The sequence below is a fragment of the Accipiter gentilis genome, chromosome 12 (assembly GCF_929443795.1).
Source record: "Accipiter gentilis chromosome 12, bAccGen1.1, whole genome shotgun sequence".
Lineage (NCBI taxonomy): Eukaryota > Metazoa > Chordata > Aves > Accipitriformes > Accipitridae > Astur > Astur gentilis.
Genome location: NC_064891.1, coordinates 5079069 through 5098600, shown reverse-complemented (window position 1 = coordinate 5098600; position 19532 = coordinate 5079069). Strand labels below are relative to the sequence as shown.

Here is a 19532-nt window from a genome sequence, read left to right as displayed (position 1 = left end):
GAAGGAGTTTCAAGCTCAGACAGCACCCAAACCAGTGTAACTTATGCATCTGAGCACTTTTCACATCCAACTGAGGATTTTATGTGTTTATTGCAACTCTAATTTCAGGTGATAGTTGGACTTTCGCATCCTCACAGAGTGAAATACTTACAGCCTTTGCCTTAAAGTGTACACAACTTAGTTCAGCTCTGGCTACAACCTGTGCAGGCATCTCCACTTATTCAAGGCTATAACATTCATTTTGCACACCTTTGTAAATAACCAATGAAGTGCAAGTCACAGACTCTCTCTCGCTATATTTGTTTCTAACTCAGCCTGACCTGCCCACACAATAGCTCCGATGCCAGAAATGAGTTTACAGTTGACAGAACTAGGAAACAGCAGCCAAACATCAACTAAAAAAACCCCCAGAACAGCCTGTTGTAAAACACTCACTCAATTCCTTATCATCCTTGAGGATTCATTCAGAACTGATATTTTTCATGAAAGATTTCTAATCCCTTCTTTCTCCTGAAGCAGAAATCAACAGAAATTCCCAGGCAGTGCACTTGACACAAACTCAGAGAGATAATGTTAAACTCAGAGCTTCTGCTTGATGCAAGTGATAAATGGAGCTGGACAGAAACTAGTTATCTTTCTGCACAGGGAGTTGCAAGATTTCGAATTACGGAAAAGAATCACAAATTTTGGGACCAAAATCAATACAAAATCCAAACTGGAGAACGTTTTATTCCAAAAAGTTGACTTTGACCTAAATTATTTCCCTGCAATGGATTAACATTTCAAAATGAAAAAACATTTTGATCAAAAGTTAATAGTTCAGTATGGAAATATCCTATGATGACATGTTGACAATTTTAGAGCTTTTAAAGATAAACAATGTCTTATAAAAATACCTCCTTCTTTATACAGTTTCAGTTTCAATTACTGTAATTCTCTAGTGGATAAATCCCTAATGACAAGTCACTCTGGTTTACTTGATCTATATTGGTAGGCATCTTAAAAAAATCTAAACATCTATAAATAGAATCATTAATATAATAAGCAATTGTGTTTCCTACTTCACTCTAGATTTCCCATAAGTCTGCTAAATCATGGAAACGTGTATCTCCTTATGTTTTTCCCAAGCCGCTCAGATTCAAACTTGGACAAAATGTGCTGTGAAATCTCATTGTAACATAAACAAGAAGAATAGTTCTTTGGTAAAAATACAGTGCAATTAGTCAGCCAGTCTTATTTATTTTCTTAATTTGAGTTTGATGTGTATACTCTGTGTCAGTGGTGTTCTTTTGAAAAATATAATACAGCTGGGTTAAATTCAAGTACTTGTAGTCCTACCACATTAATAAAGATGCCACAGAGACTTTGAGATGAGTAATGAGAAAAGTGGAGTTAAAGTACTTATGGAATGGAAAAAAATGATGGTACAGGGTTTTTTCAATTTTATTTGTGATGATACAATGCAATCAGCTGATTGGCCTTCCTAGAATTAGGAACATCAGTTGAGATTTTCTTAGTTACACAGTGCACTTGCAAAGCAGGTATTTGTGCATGCAGCGTGGACAGCTAAGTGCCCAGTTAATCATGTACACCAGTAAATATCTTGTGTGAATGAAATAATTTCATTAGTTAGCACCAAACAATGGGGAAGGAAAATGTAAAATTCAAGCAAGAGCATCATAAAATCATCAACTTGACATTCTAGCACTTCATCCAATGTGTGGCAGGTATCACCTGGCATCTGTGTGGAGGTGGCTTGAAAAATGCCGCTACCTTGTTAGGAAATGTAATCTCCTTCAGTGTCATCTTATTTATTTCACCTTGGACCTTGGACTGTAAGAAGACAATTGGACCTTGACTATAAGAAGAATGAATATCTAAACTGACGGTTAAGTTAATTACATTTATATCATAACCTAACTTAAAAATAACTTCTCTTTTACAGAAGTATGCCATGAGAGGGATAGTACGTTGGATACATATATACTAAATGCGAGGAAGAACTGCAGTTTTTCCCTGGCTTTGGAAGAATTAGAGAGAAACCACAGTACTTCACTGCACCTGGGAACATGTGAGCTGCCAGCACAGTGGCAAGGGTGGAGAAAAGGCCTTACCTCTTTGCCAAAGCAAAAAAAATAAATTTACTTGCCCAGGTCTATTGTATTGTCATGCTCCTCGTTCCTTCAGTATGGATTTTTAAACGGAAAACAATGAACACAATTTTCTTCACTTGTTTAGGGAGATATTAAAAGGATGCTACACAGCTGCTCACAAATTGATAATACGTCTGACCAAGTTCTCAGGAAAAGCAGCTGCATGCCTGCATCTGTATGCACAGCCCAGACAAACAGCTATGCAGCTGCACAGTGCTCTGTGTGTAGATGCATCCCCTTTCTGTGTTCAGTTATATTAAAACATCATATGCAATGCAACTGCCCACATGTGGTTTCTTCTTCCGAAAATATGTTCCCTTCAGACCCAAATGGAAAGCATAATTCTTACTGATGGACATCTACATCAAGTCCAATGAGGTATCTTTGCTGCTATATCATTCATGCTAAATTTTAGAAAAAGTTTAACTCAGAAGGTGTATACAAGAAAGCAGAGGAAATACAATGCCAGGAAAATATATCCTCCTTTATCTTATGTATGGCATATCTATGAAGACCATATTTTATTTTATCTGAAGAAGATAAGACCACAATAATACTTTCTCTTGTCTCTTTTGACTTCTTTTTAGCTGTGTTTATTCTTTTCGTCATATTTCAAATTATTTAGAGCCCAATAATGCAAGTTCAATGGGAATCTAAGGCCCAGTACAGGCATCTACATTTGGCAGCTACTGAATAAGTAACAGTCAATTCAATGGACTTACTCTGTACCTACATGGGGCACACACTTGGAGCAGAACCTAGGTCTAGCAATGTTAAAGCTGAATGAACCGAGAGATAAAACACAGACCTGTAAGGGCATAGAATATGGCAAAAGCATAATAAGAATAAAAAAAAAAATCTACAGATTGAGTATAGTACGATAAAGATTAAATCAAAACTGCAGTCACATAATGTATGTAAAACTTGTCATGAGGTGTTAGAAACACCTCATAGCTTACAAATTTTATAGAGTAGTAATACCTAAAACATACTGAAAGCCATATGGAACACGTGTGATATAATCATGAAAGGATACAATACAATTTGACAGAGTATCTGTCAAAAAGTGTACCATGTAAAACTCTATGGGGACTGCAGAAACGACACCAGGCCTAGGACTATTATTAGAAAGAAATTCAAAACAAACCTTCTGCAAGTTTCTCTGTTATTTGGATGTAATTTGTCTTTGTTCAGCTAGAAAAGGATCTGGATGTTACATAATGTTATGCAAAGTAGCCCTTGCTCTTATGAGATTTTCCCTCCACGTTACTCAGTTTATGAAGTCTGGAACAGTCAAGTCAGCTTCCAAATTGGTGGATGCAAATACAAACAGAGCTGAGGTCTACAACTGACTGTTTTCAGTGGATGCCAAATTTGACCTAATGGTTTCTCCTGTTGGATGTAAGGAGCAATTAACTCTGAAGATAAGAAAAAGGGTGTTGTAGAAAGACAGGGCAAACCCTTGATGGGATGTTCTGGGAAGGTGGAGAAACGTGTGCAGAAACCAGTTGATGAGAGGCTGAATTGGTTGATTCAAGATTTTGAAAAGAAGGACATTAGTTTGGGAGTGGAGAGGTACAACAAGAAGGTTAGTAAAATCCATCAGATGCAAAGAATTTATGTGATCTTGAGTTACACGCTTGGCTGACGTTTCCGCTCCTTTCCACTAAACTTCATTTTAATTTTGCAAAACCGCTATTAGGTCTGATAATGTGGGAAGACTCTCAACAGCACAGCATGAGAGGACGTATTCAGAAGTACAATTCTCTAAATCAGGATTGTTGTTGGTATCTATGGAAAGACAAAATAATACCCTGAGTCTTTTCCACAACTGTTGTCATTCCCAAACATATGTTATGTGCCAGTATTTTAGCCAGAATTTTGGTATGAGCTCTTTTGATTTACTTTTGGATTTGTCTACTTTGATTCTCTTCTGTGATCTCATGTCATGTTTCATTTTTTGTTGTACTGCTCTCTGTGTTGTGTTCCATCTGCCGTTGCCTTTGTTAAATCCAAAATGATTTAACGATCAAGCTAATCAAGAATAAGATACTGTTTAAAGAGAACCGTCTCCTTCATTTAGCTTTCAGCACAACTATAGCATAAGCGAAGATGTTCAATTTAATAATAGCATCATCTGAAGGACTGAAAGCATTTTACAAACATTCATTAACTGATGCTTGCATTTTCTTTTGTGAGTAATTGTTCCCACCTTTGCTGTTTACACCTGCCCCACCTGCACCTACATTATTATGTGTTGTCTCCAGACTATGCTGTGAGCTGCAACATTTAGGACTCGAAGAGAGATTCATATGACAACTTGTGTGGGAAGACAAGATTTTAGCAAAATTTTAGCACTTGGGGCCAGAATTTTGATTTTGAAGATACTGTTGCTTATAAGCACCTAATCTTTTTCATGCCAAATTCTGCTTTTGAGCAAGCAGTAGCTGTGTGCCTCTCTTCTATAAGGGATGAGCAGAATGGTGTCCTCTCTAATACCAATGCTCAGTGAAGACCCATGAATAAGGTGACAGGGTACCAGCGCCCATCAAGAGGGTCAGTCCAGCAGCCTCCCCAGGGCACACTTGAAGTGCCACATAAAACACAACCACGCTCAGAACTCCTGCCAAACATGAAACAAAATTTAGAGGTTTTCAGATTTGGATTTGTCACCTGACCACCTGCAGTGTCGGAAGCTACCCCACGCCATTTCTCCATGCCACAGGACACAGATTATTTTTTTCAGTGTCTCCCAGAGGTCACAAATTCAGACTGTTTTGGACCAAGGTATGTTGCAGTACCTTGGATCAGTCACAAGAAAGATGTGCTGGCCATCCATCTCTTACACAAAGGAATACTCAGGAACTGCAGCCAGCACTTAATGGAAGATAGATGAGAAATTTTGACATTTCCTGGGAATTTCTATCCTGATTAGGGACAAGACTCATTGATGGGAAGGTGCCATGTCCTAGATTTGTTTACTCACAGGTTGAGAATTCTTGCGGGAAAGTCATGTGTGCTGGTTTTGGTTGCGGTACAGTTAATTTTCTTCATAGTAGCTAGTATGGGGCTGTTCTGGATTTGTGCTGAAAACAGTGTTGATAATACAGGGATGTTTTTGTTACTGCTGAGAAGTGCTTACACAGAGCCAAGGCCTTTTCTGCTTCTCAGCCCACCCCACCAGCGAGGAGGCTGAGGGGGCACAAGAAGTTGGGAGGGGACACAGCTGGGACAGCTGACCCCAACTGACCCAAGGGATGTCCCAGACCATATGATGTCATGCTTCAGCATATAAAGCTGGGGGAAGGAGAAAGAAGCAGGGGAGGTTCGGAGTGATGGCGTTTGTCCTCCCAAGTAACCATTACGCGTGATGGAGCCCTGCTTTCCTGGAGATGGCTGAACACCTGCTTGCCGATGGGAAGTGGTGAATGAATTCCTTGTTTTGCTCTGCTTGCATGCACGGCTTTTGCTTTATCTATTAAACTGTCTTTATCTCAGCCCACTAGTTTTCTCACTTTCACCCTTCCAATCTCTCCCCTATCCCACTGGCGGGGAGTGAGTGAGTGGCTGTGTGGTGCTTAGTTGCTGGCTGGGGTTAAACCACAACAGTATTACAAGGAAATCCCGTCCTGAGGTCAGAGCAATAAAACAACCAAAGCTTCGACTCTTTGATTGATGTTATGACCAGAACCCCTTGGTACTTACAGACTTGTATAATACAGCTGCTTATCTACTGTTTTTTTTCATTACAGATGCATTCTATTTTCCACCCATCTTGATACAGTCCCTGGCATTTATATCCCTCCCTCTGTTATATTCAGCAGGGAATGGGGTCTGTTTTATTTGATTAACGAGCCATTCTGCAAGCAGCCACAAACACCAATCAACCCCCGTGCAGTGGGAAAGCTTTACAGCTGGGAATGGTAAACAACTGACTCCTGCCATTGCAGTCCCAGTGAGGGAGTTGTGCAGTCTATCTAGATTGGGTATTTTATGCAAACTGATAGAAGAATGAAATGTGATTACAGCCTGGTTAAAATGCTTCTTAAAATACTCTGCGTGGCAGTTTAATCCTCTCCTCCCATAGCTTGGCTATTAAAAGGAAACTGATTTATTGTAGTCACATTTTCAAACTGGACAACTCTGCCACCTAATTCAAATACAAAGAGACATAAACTGCTTGCTGGCAATTTAACTAAAGAGAATAAAATGGTGGAAAAAACACAATTAGCATTACTCTCCAGCCTAAGGAAAGGTTCTGGTTATTTAACAGAAGAATTTTAGCTTTATTTTTAGTTGACACACTTTAAGAAAGCCGGTTTACCTACCTGGCATACCTTCCTCAATGCTGTGCTGTTACTTCTAAATTTTTAACTTGATGGCTGGAAAGTTCACTCCATTTACATTTCTTTCCAAGAAAAGCACTCAGAAAACATCTTCTCAGTTGCTTGAATAAGATCAGGAAAAGACAGTAGCAGGAGGCATTGTAATATGTGGTATAGAAAAAACACATTATTTTGTTTGGCTTTCTAAGGATTTTGTTGCGTATGAAAGGTGCCAGGTTAATGCCAGAGAATGAAAGGTCTTTTATGATTTTCATTTGTCACTGCCTATGCAAGTACACCACTGACACATTGCAGTCTTGCAGATTTGGCTAACAGGAGAGGGAAAACTATTTTTCTACATCCATCTGATCCTCAACTCTACTCAGCTGGGACTGCCACACTGGTAACACTAATGATGCAAAACCTGCAGGAGCTGAAAATACTGTTTAGGTAATGTTTAGAAAAGCTTCTCTGCACACCCACAAAGGAGCTCAGAGGCAATGTCAGGAGCGAGAGCCCAAATAATTCCCTGCCAGGCTACTCCCTGGTCCATCCCAGGAGCCATCCACAGCCCATAGGCACAGCCATGATGTGCATGCAGAGTCCCATTTTAGTTCAAAACACTTGCCTTCTAGATTTCAGAGCCCTGCACAGGTGTTAGGAAGAAAGCTGTATGAAACTTCTGGCTGAATGAGATTTGAAACCCCCTGAGATATTTAGTGGGAGTTAAAGAGGTGTGTTTCCATTTCACATTGCTCCAGAGGAGGCAAGTGAATAAGGCTGGAGAGCAAAGCACCCGCAAGAGCTGCTGATCATGTCCTGACACTAGAACTTGGCACAGCCCGACAGCCTCTGCACTGGAGACTTTCTGTTTACTATAATTGTCCTTCAAAGAAATACCCCCCTGCAACCCAACCTCAGGATTTTGCTGGCATGAGTATGGTTTAAGTCTACAAAAGTTAATCATATGTTCTGGCACTCTGCTGAGTAGGACATCTTTTTTTTTTTTTTTTTTTTTTTTTTTTTTTTGTAACAAGTATCCAGTTTGAACCACCAGATCTGGTGCTTCAAACTGGTCCTCTTCCTCCTCTCTCCCTCCTTAAACACAACATAAACCTTTCTTTTTTCTTTCTCAAAACACTTGGGGTTCAATAAATTGATATATTACAACCAAATGCAGTTTTACTAGAATATTTCCCACTATGTATAATCTGATGACTAAGGACAATGTCAAAAAACAGCCAGCAGCAAAAGTCTGCTCAGTCTCCACTCTCCCAGACCAGATGTTTTAAGATCTCTCTGGCTCTACAACCTGTACTTGCATTTAAATGCACATGGGTATTTAGAAGCACAGGCTTGGACTTTGTAAACATAAACACCATTTTAGGGATGCATAGGTAAAATTTTAGGTTCTTTTGTATTTGAAAAGTTAGCCTTTTCTGTGCTTTATTTCTCTACATGATATCTTAAACCACACTGCACTTTCTCCTCCCTCCTGTTTTGAGACTAGGATGACTTTAATCTGTTTTAATTAAAGCTTCTGATACTTAGATACTTGATACTTATATATGTTAGAGACTAGAAAGGTTGATTTTCTTAAGCATTCTGCCAGTGCTTTTTAGTCTATGATTTAATTTTCCTACACCATCCTTATTATTTCACTGACATTTCATTGCCTACCAATATACTTATTAATGTATTGATTATTCAAGGATGATAGTGTAAAAATTTGTTATCAGAGCAGCTGCAGGTTCTCCTTGAGCTATCCTCTTTTCTTTCCTATTACTTACAGCTGTAAGAGTATTAGAATTAAAAAATTCTGAATGATTTCAGGAGGGACTATTAAATGTCTTACAGTGGAGAATTGCTACAGGTCTACTCACTGAAATTGCATTTGCTGGTCTCTGGAATAGACTTTTTGTTTGTTTAGTAACAAGTTATTTAACAGAAATCATATAAATCTTTCAAACTGTTTTATGAATAATTGGTATAGCAGCTCCAGAAATACGAAACAAGATCTCCCTGTTACCTCTTATACCTCTCTCACTGTTTTAGATTTGCAACCTCATAGTCCAAGACATGCTTTAGAGCTGGAATGTACAGCACATTTTATACATCCCTTTCTCATTACTTCTCTACATGTCTTTTTTCTGTTGCATATATCCTTCAAACAACCTTACATTCAATCCCATCATTTGCATTTGTTAATGCACCACAACGTATTTGAGTATTATTAAAATATGTTAATACACAAAAATGATAGCTGGAAACATTTAAGCAAGAAAGCGAATACATTACCACGTTCTGTGCCTGAAGCAAGAGTGTGCTCTCCTGTCTCCATCTATTGATCATTAGACAGAGTCTGCATTTCCCCTGATCTGTGTGTGATACGTCCCCTGTGCAGCCCACCACACTGTGAGCCTGCAACTGGGCTTCAAAGTGACAGAGTTTTGGAAAGCTTCATGTGATTGCAAAATGAAACTCACAGAATTCATTGCACATATAAACAGCGAGACAATGTAAGCCAATGGAGATAGCAAAGGGGAAGCGTGACCACATAGAGAGGTGAAGGGTGGAAAGAAGAAAGGCTCAGAGAGCTGGGAAAAAGCTGGAGTAGCTGGTACCCAAACAGAAAGGACAGAGGGTCAAATGCAGAAAAATGAAAAAGTAAAAGGGAGGGAGCAAAGTGAAGCGAGACAGAAGGAAAAGAATGATCTGAGGTTGCTGGAACTGCGTAGGAGTCTGTGTAGTCCCCAGACACCCTTGGTATGGTGGTGTTATTCATCTTCATGAACCTGGAAATGTTACAGAACCTCTGTACGAAAAGCACTAAGTTAATGGAGATAAAATGGAGAAATAAGAGTTCACAGGACCAGAATAATAGAAGCCTAATATGTTTTGTGTCCCATGTAGCCAAACAAGAGTGCTCCAAATGCCAAACTGCTCTTCTCCATCAGGCACTTTATAGAGTTTTTCTTTCTTAGGATAACAAGAATCCAAAATGAGGAATCGGAGCACGGACATGTCTCTCTGCCATGGAAAGGGACACGAGTCACGGAGAGGGTTCAGTGAGGGAGCTGTGGCTTTACTACTGCCATTGCATGAGGGGGTTAAAAAATGCAGGAGAAGGACAGGAGGAACCTACAAAGGAGGAGACATAATTCAAATTTCTATTTCTCCCTGAGGTGGCATTTTTTGACAGACCTTTTCCACTGATGGTTTTGAAAAGGGATATGGAACTAGATCTGGGCACGAAAGAAAATGTGTGGTTGTTAAACTGACAAATTCGAATCCCTTTGTCACCCTCCCATAGGAAAATGGCTGCAAGAAGCGACCTGAAGAAGTAACAAAAAGTACTTCAGGGTGGACATTTTACTCATGCCAAGCTTTGCCTCCCCACAGGTTGCACAGAAATGGCCCACATCAGATGTGACCAGAGTAGGAAAGCATATTTGTAGGAGTTTGTAACTTCCATCAGGAGTCTCTCTTGTTTAATAAAGAGCAATCTTAGAGGCGTAAAGGATTACGAGACTTGTTATGTCATATTCATTCCAATTCCTGCTAAATCAAAATAAATGACCACTTGCCAAAGTGGTATGACATGCAAGCAGCACACCTAGTTTCTGAAGACACCAGGTGCTAACAGAGCAGAACAGCGAGCGCTGAGCTCAAAGTCATCCTGCAGTAATAAAACCTGAGATAACGTACGTGCTACTCCAAAATCCAGAGAAGGGTGTATCCCTCCACAAGCTGCTGACACACAAGGGGAGTTTCACTGCTCTGCTAGTGTCCCAGCAGAACTTGCTCATCCCTCTACAGTTTTTGGTCATTTATAGCTGCTGGTCATACTCTTTTTTGCTGAAGCAATGCCATAGATGGAAGAGCCTAGAAAGGTAGTACATACAATTTTAGCAACTGCATTAGAAGCAGATTTATGGGTTGGAAAAAGTAGCAAAAGTTTATTACCTAGCAAAAGTCTCCCTGTATTCCTTTTTCATTATATATACCCAACATGCTTTCACTGTAAGATACCACATCAGGACCAACATCACGCTAGCAGCAGTACCCAAATGACAACTGACACCCTACAAAACTACCCCCTCAGTACCTTTCTGTCCCAAGGAATCTTCCTCTCCCAAACCCTTCTTGGCCTCTGCAGCTGATAGAACGGAGATCATCTTGTTCTGGTTTTAACTGAGAGAGTAACATGCAGCAGAACTTCTGTTTTGCTGCAAATATATCCATAAAGACATCTCCTGTTTTGCACTGCTTACTAAAGCCTGTATTTTACTCATGAGATGGTTTGTAACAGCACCCATGAGAGCTGTTTCTCTCTCAGACCTCTCCTGTGCTAATGCATAATAAATGCACTCATCACATAGTAAATACTCAACCCCCCCTTTTTTTTATGGAATATGACAATAGTATTGCTCTGTTAGACCCTAACATGCACAAATTAAGCAACTCATTTGTAGGGGTGAGTTCAGCATCCTTTTCCGTTTATGCCACCCTTTCTAATAGGTGCCTCCCTAATACTGAGTGTGGCCAGCTGAGAAAACTTCAGCAACAAATAATGCTAGCGAAAAAATTTCCTTTGAGCATTATCCTGACATGCTCATGTTCAGCTTTTACAATCACTGACTGCAAATGCACTCTTTTACTTAAATTATTTTCTAATTGTCAGTTTTCTTACTCCCTGCTCCCTTCCAAAATTTCCTGTCCCCTAAAAATCCCAGCTTCAGGAGGGAGCTCGGAATTTCTACAATTAATCACTTGCCAGTGCAAATGAAAGCGGCACTCATGCTGCTTAGTTATTCAGAAATTTAAAGTCTCTCTCTCATATAAATATCAGGATTACAGTATTCAGATGTGATATGGCCATGGAAACAAATGGGGATACATACCACCCTGGCAGCAATTCCCAAAGTTGCACACTGCCAGAAAAAGGCACAAGGAGCTATAAGGGGGATAAACTAAGCGTTGCCAGCTAGAAACTCCTCATACAGATAGCCATCAGCAGTTACTCTGCATGTTGTGGTCTAGCTACACTCACCGTCAGTGTGGTGTTGTGATCCTACCTTCCCCACCTATCAGAAATATCCAAAGTTCTGCAGAAATGAAAAAAAAAAAGGAAACACCTATTCATTTTCTCTACAGGTAGAGACTGAGGGCTATTTAACACAAAATTAATTCTACTTTTTGCATGTGCATGTGGATTGTTTTAGGCTAAATACCTGGCAGTGCACCATGTGCCTTATAGTGGCAGCTACGCGCACTCTACAGAGCTGGTCTCCTACCATTGGGACAGGGATGCACTCCGCGTGTTTCTCTCATGACACCATCCCAATTAGTCCACTTCTACACAAGACAAACCCCAAGTGAAATCTGTACCGACAAAGGAAACAATTTTCCTCTCTGGACTGTTTTGCTGTGTAAAAAGATGACTACAGGGTTAGAAACAGGCTAAGGCATGAAGTACTTAGCTTTGTATTTGGCCATCAGGATGAAGGGTGGGGACTCCCCATCCCACGCTCACTCCTCAAAGGGCTGTCAGCCATCCTTTCTCCAGCTGAAAAGTCTGGACTCAGCTCTCTGCAGAATGCAGTTCTACAGGATTTGAGCAAAATTAGTTCCTTGGGGTATATTTTGCTGTTTCTTATTTTTATTGCAGTTTCTAGTCATGGAATATGATCTTATTTTGATAGGTACTGTACAAAATAAGCCACCAAGAAAAATAGGATCCCAGCTTAGGCACTCCCAACCACTCTCTAGAGAAGGAAATTGTCTGTCTATGATAGCTAGGAAAGAAACTTGGGCACCTAAATTAGGCACCTAAAGTTACACATGATGGAAGTATCGTTGTAGCCATGACAGTTTAAGGATCTAAGTGAAGTAAGGTTTTAAGAGAGAATTACCTCTGAACAGAAGAAGGGATATATCTGTGGGGAGACCCCTAAATAACCAAGCTTTCAGGCAAATAAACCTTCTCTGAAAACAAGCAGAAAACTTCAAGATTAGAAAACTGTTTCTGAGATTAATGCAATTATGTTAATCAATGAGGCAATTCAAGAGAAATATGTAGCTGGCACCATTGAAGCTGGAGAAAATGAGAGGTGACAAGGACCAATTGCTCAATAATCTCCCCCCCCTCCCCCCCCCCCCCCCCCCGCTTTTTTATATTCTATCAGACTGTTACAAACTTTAGCTCCCATGTTCATCTTTTGAAGTTCGGCTGTAGCTCTACTTTGAGGATGAAGGCTGAAAGGTCACACACAGAGAGGTTGTTTTCTGAGAAATACACTTCATCTGATAATGGTTGTATTCATTAACTTAGTTCATTCTAAGGTATAGTAGTGCTTCGGTTTCACCCACATCACATCTATGATGGTATTTAGATGACTATAGTGTGAGTTCCTCTCTCCCCTCTTATTTGGCAGTTATAAAATAAGCCAAATGAAGGGAAAGAGCGTAAAGAAACAATAAAACAGTGCTGCTAAGTTGATGGGTAGTGATCGGAGTACACCAGAGACCTAGTTGTCAAGGTTTTAGTTAGTGCAATAACAAAGGAGAGTGTTAAGGAGTTTGCAGAAAAGACAACACTACTGTCTTAAGGGAAAACTTTGTACCTTACAGAAGAGTCCTTGGAGAAAGCATAAAGATTCTTGCTTGAAAAAGGAGTTGCACTGAAAGCTCACATGAATGATTTCCAATTCAGAAATGAGAAAGCTACAGGGAGAGTCAGAATGACCACAAAGGGCCTTGAAACTCAAGACAACTTTTCTTTTTTTCTTCTTTTTTTTCCAGAAGCATTTTCAATAGAACTAAATGCATAAAGAGTGCTTTATAAAGGCCCCAGAAAATAACATTGAAAACTATTGAAGCGATGGTCTGGAGGTTGTATGGGTAAATCACAGACATGTTATGGAAGGTGAATTGGCAAAACTTAAACACAAGCTTAAGCAATAGAAAACCACAGCAAAGAAAATGAAGATGATGAGGTCAGCTACTGTAGGTCTGAGGTTGAACTAAGTTAGTGGTCAGACATGAAAAGACAGTAGAGGAAAACACAAAAATTTTATTGCTGATAAAAGGAGCTCAGTTCAGAGTAAGAGAAGCAGAACTGCAGGTTGTCTCCCTGGAGCCACTAGGTGAATTTGTCTGGACTTGAGAATACTCAGGGATGAGCTACAGATAGAAGAGACTATGGTCTTAGATGTAGGATAGCCCACAAAAATTGAACAGATCTGGAAAATTCTCCAAAACAATAGAAAGAGAAGAGAGAGAGCAAGCAAAGACAGTCTTGGAAGGTAGAACAGCATGGCACCACAGCAGGACATCAGTCAGTGACATCTGAGGCTGTTAAAGTGACTGGCAGGCATGTGCAGACTGACCTTTGAACAGAAGTCATGAGCAACTTGGATGGCATTTCAGTGAGAGCAAAAGGGGAAAGGTACATTCCAGAGGAGGTAAGATGAAATGGGAGATGAACTCAGATAAAATTTTCAGGAGACTTTGGAGACAAAAGGAATACGGCAGTAGTTGGCTCGCTTAGTTGTTGGACGAACAGATGTCTCTGTAGATCCATTTCTTGATATGTAAGACGACTCAAATTTTGATTTAAATTTTTGTTGGAATAAAGCTAAACTCTGCAGAAAAATAACTTGCAGGTGTTCTATTCAACATAAAACCTGTGAAAACTCTAGAAAGTCAAAGTTAGATCAAACTTTAATATATGCTTAGGAGTGAGGGAGAGCAAGCCTTTTCTTGAGCCTACCTTGAATTCTGAGAAAATGAGGCAGCAGGAAAACAGTTTTACATTTAATTTTTAAAGCTATGCACAGAATCTTTGTCACGCTCTGTTAACTGTCACAGACCTGTTTTTATACATCCAAAACACATTGACCCCCTGAGCTAATCCAGATAACTATTAGCCTTTTGATAATGCCTGAAAGTAATGCCACACTGCGTTTGCAGTGTTTTCTGGTCAGGATTCTAAATTTTTGCACTGCTGCAAGTTTGTTTAAGCCCAAGATATGGAAGCAAAGATACACAGGATTACAGGAAAAAACCAACCTCCAGGCCGATTATTCTTTTGGCTCATGCAAACTGAAGCCAATTTTTGATAAGGCTATGAGAAATATACTTTGCAATGAAATATACCCCATTCCCCTACCCCCATAAGCTGACAATGTTGACAAGCTATGAGACTTTAAACAACTTAGTGTCAGTGGATCAGGCATTCCTCCTGTCATTATTAACAGCACTTCACTGGTAAATCTGGCTCAGGTTTTATGTTGAGACTTGCTTTCCAGGAAAAGGATGCTATATGACAAATAAGATGGAGCCAGACCACCCATGATAATACCAAGTAAGGACAGCAGGCGCATTTGGTACCCCCAAGCACCTGTCAGCTCCAAGTCATGGACTGTGCAGGAGACAGTAATTCCAAAATAGATAAATTGCACTGCTGAATCACAGTACAGATCCAGTATCCAAAAAGTCTGTTTTCCTTTTCTCTTGTTTTCAGTGTCTTTTCATTGGCCAACTCCATTGTCAGAAATGTTCACAACAAAGATGTATGGACTTGCATGTATTAACTAGATCATTTTGTGGTGTGATGAGTGTATCTGCCACCAGAAGGGCAATTCCAACAGCAAATTTGTGAGTAAATCAGGATAACTAGTTAATTCAGGAGTTTTTTTGGCCCATCAATAGAAATCTTCATGCTGTTGCTACTGCTGAAAACAAATTAAGAATAACCATGCCCAGTTATTAATAACTTGTTCTAACACAGAATCGCAAATCATTATTATTCCTTTCTTCCCCAGACAAATCACCTTAGCAAAGTTTTGTTATGGCCTATTCATAGGTAGTTTAAACAATATTATTACTGTTACAATATTCTCAGGAAGGTGAAAGTGCCATCCACAGTGTCCAGGGAAAACAAACAGGCTCAGCAGTTGCTAGCATGTTTCTACTGGCAATGTAAGTAAGATCACAAGAAAATCAAAATCTCAGGACCAAATTCCTTTTGATACTGTGTGAAAGTTGAAGAGGAAATATTATGAGAGCCTAAGAGGAGTTTCTTTTAATGCACCATCCAGAAGCATTATTTCTCAAGTTTCCTACTGGCTAAATATTTGGCACATAGAGTTAAAGAGGCAGGGGTTTCAAACGCATTTGGATTCTTCATATGCAGCCTGGGAAAGGAATTTTCCACTTTGTACTGCTGAGAAAAATGCAGACGCTGTAGGCTATGGTATCATGTTCAGAGGAACAAGGTGGGTAGGATAGGGCATTAGGCACTATTATACTCTAGGGAAGAAAGAGCAGACAGGGGCACAATGGAAGCACTTCATTATATTTTAAATGGGAATAGTTCCAAGGATAGGAAAGCCTGTGGTGCTTGTAAAGGATTAAGCAGGGTAATGTGCTTTTTAAGAAGACATAAAGAGGTATGTAATGTGATATGTTTAAGCCTAAATGATTTTTCTTGGAGTTCTCAATGAATGTTTAAGCAGGCATGACTTAGGGCTCTGTAAATCCTGTCCAAATAAATAACTTCTGTGAAAATAGAGATTCCTGTGACAGAATGAGATGCATATTTCATAACCTATGCAAAAAGGGAAAATCAATTTGAGATACATGAAACATTTGGGAATAATAAAGAAAAAAAGAAGATAAAAGTGAATATTCTCCAGAATAATCCAAGCATATATAGGAATACAGCTACCTCCCCATCAATTTTGATTTGACAGGGCAGGAAGACAAACAACTGGATGCTTTCCTACCTTCAATTCAGATCTTCAACTGCTTTTTGTTGCCTTTTGAGAAAGGAAGAGACAATAAGTGGCAAAAAATATCTAGAGTGCCTGCGCTTTTCAGGCTGTCTCCTGTTTGAGGTATTTAAAACGCCGCTGTCTCTTCAGGGTGAATTACCCACCTGCTCTCTAACCAGACCTGATGGTGTATATAGCTGTTCACTATGGATGGAATAGGAGCACACACAGTGATATGTATGCACCTGATTTATGAGAACAGGACCAATAAATATCAAAACCTGAAAACTAACAGCAGCATGATCTTCCCATCTTACTTCTCTTGCCTGCCTTGCCCTCCTGCCAGGAAAAGCAGGTCAAAGTGGTAGATTCCCTGATGCAAAATGGGACTACGCAATCATTGTCATTTGGCTGTATTGTATTTTCACTCACACAGGTGCCGTTCCCCATGAAGTCACTGGTACAGCAAGCAGGCAGTCCTGCTGAGTGAGCGGGATGATGCGATGAGTAAATCAGCAGTTGATCCCCCTCCCCTTCCCCCTGTTTACATATACATTAGTATTAAACTACTACTTTTGTCAGAATAAAAAGAGTGCCAGCTCCACTGTAATTTGAAGACTAAAAGCAAGACAAAACTAAAGGACTTTCAAGATATAACAGAAATGTTTGGCAAAGCCTATTCTATGATGGCTACTTGCAAACCCCATTTAACCTCGGAGAAGGTGCAGCAGGGACTGTTGTTAAAGAAGAGCATGTCCGCTGCATCCATAACATCCTTCCTGCACACCTCTCTCCCATGGTGGTCCCTCCTATTGCAGTCCCTTCATGGTCATTAGGCAGCCTAGTGGAAATCCCTTTCCCTGTACCCATTTGGAAGCACTCGTTAAGCCTAAGCCCTCACTTAGCACTCCAGGAACGTGTGCGGAGGTAACGGCCTCGGAGAGCTTGGACAAACTGCTGTTCAGTCATGCTTTAGTGCTGATTAATGGCAGAAACAAAATGAAGCACAGAGGGAGACCTGTTGGCTTAGTTTGTCCAGGGTTATAATCTGGTTAATAGCTCTGATGTGGCCAGTTAAATTTGTTCAAGGCCCTGAAGAACATTACGAAGTATATAAATAGGCCAAGGGGACCCATGAATTCTTTCCTCTGAAATGTTTTCATTTTTTTGAAGTATGTTACAGAGATTATAATCTCTGCCTCTTATCAGCTACCTTTTAAAATATTAATTTTACTTCCCTAAGATTAGCTTTTAACATCACATTCTTCATCCACCTTTCTTCCTGAGCAGGCCAAGTACAATCTCCCAAAAGCTTCTGTGTGAACAGCAACTGGCAAATAATCTTTTTCTGAGTCATTTCTTCCTGTAAGGCAAAAGAAGGGGAGACACTGCACACACATAGGTGGATGTGTATGTTCATTAGAATTGGGTCTGAGCCCTCTAATATTTTAAAATTGGAGGGTGGTTGGCCTGATAACATGCTGCAACTTGGTTTTTCAACATCATCTTTTGCAAGTGCTTATTCCTGGGAAGCAAAGGCATGGGAAATTAAAGAACTCAGGTATTTCTGGTTTTGTGGGTTTTAGGACAACAACTGCCATGTTTCCAGGAATGAGAAATCAAAGGCTGTAATCTGGAATTACCTGCCAGCGTGATACACTGGTTGTTTTTTTCAGCTAAAAGCCATTAGTCAACACAGCTGTGTTTGACGTGCTCTGGTTTTTGATTCTTCTGAAACCCTTAGTGGTAAGGCAAACTAGAAGGAGGGCAGCTTTTCATACAAAAGGCAAAACCCAGCTTTATCGGCCCCTTACAAACTGAGCTAAAATATATTTTCTTAAAAAAAGCAATTTCCTCTAGCCACTACATTTTCAGGCTCTTTTTTTTCTTGCTTTTTCAGCTTATGACTTTATCTAAAGGGGTTTCAAAAGTGCAGTTCCCCAGGGCCTTTCTTGCCTCTTCTTTCATGCTGTTTAGTCCTTCAAAGGAGAAAATATGATCTCAGTTATACAGAGGGTGGATTAGTGATTTTTCAAACTCTGAAGAATCTTTGTTATTTTGTAGTTCTTTTATTATCAAGAGATCACCAGTGATTTCATAATTCTTTTTAACATACTCTTTCCTCTTACATGTTTGTATCCAGTGTGAAAACACCGGAAATTACAGGTTTTCCTGGCAAATGGATTTTGGTGGGGACAAAAGGCAGGGTTTTTCTGGGTTTTTAGAAATCTCTAACCCAAGGTTAAAACAAGTTAACACACAACTTCATGCATATTTGCTTTAATCAATCTTCACATTTTGAAGTTTAAAATAAAATATATAAAATATGATATTTCTCAGATTTGATTTAAAACTCTGAATATGAAGATACAATGGTAGGGAAAACGTTTGTATACAGTCACTCATTAACCCATACTCACCCTAATACTGAACTGTATCATGGATCAGTGTTCTTACAAAAGCTGTAGCTGTCAACCAAAACTATGGGAGGGAACTATTGCATTCACAAATGTGCCTACAAAAACTGACTCCTGCTCTCAAAATATTTTCCCACGGCTTAACCCACTACAGAAGGTGGCTGTGAGACTCTTCTTTAAATGCAGGTCATCTTTTTCTGCCTGCCTCTCTCAAAACATACATGACTCAGAGCTACAACTCAAAGCCAAGATTTTCAGTGTCAGGAGTCTACAAAAATAAGTTAATCAATGTCTTGTATTCAAAGTGCTTTAAGCTTTGTACAGTACACTGCCATGTCTTCTGGGGTTATAAATCCAGCGATCCTATTCCCATATTGCATCCTGACAAATGCATTAATCATCTCTCGTACCTATAAATCCTTTTCAGAGCAAACGCTCTAGGTACTTACATTTTAAAAAGTCATTGAAAACAAGCTACATAGCTCAGAAGTCCTAATCCTCCATGCCAATGCAATGGGCTTGCAGAAACTGGCACTGGGCATGATCATTATCTGGGTGAAAATGCAACCCTTACTGTTAAAAGCAACAATTAAACAAATGTGGTATTACAGCAGAGCATCTCCAAGGGGAAGCAAAAAGGAAGTCATACCAGTACCTTTTGAATGCCTGCGGTCGACTCCAAGACGTTGTTCTCTGAGCCATTACTTCTGTTAATCATCCGCCACATTTGGGAATACATGCTGTCCCTCTCAAAAGGATTCATCCCTTTCACTCGGACGTGCTCATAGACTGCGGAGTCCAAGACAGTGCCATAAGGAATATCCGTCTGTCTTGAGAGATCCTGGAGAGACCTTAATT

General features: G+C 39.8%; 1 protein-coding gene across 3 annotated transcripts in view; it reads right to left on the bottom strand.

Annotated features, from left to right (window-relative positions):
* GRID2 (glutamate ionotropic receptor delta type subunit 2) overlaps positions 1-19532 on the bottom strand; it is a 744443-nt gene that overhangs the window by 79560 nt on the left and 645351 nt on the right. For all 3 annotated transcript variants that reach the window (XR_007507799.1, XM_049815125.1, XM_049815126.1), the window contains exon 13: positions 19330-19525. Coding sequence is in view for 2 of the 3 variants with exons in the window: in XM_049815125.1 (XP_049671082.1) it covers positions 19330-19525 (196 nt within the window). In the remaining variant the exon portion in view is untranslated. The remainder of the gene's footprint in view (positions 1-19329; positions 19526-19532) is intronic.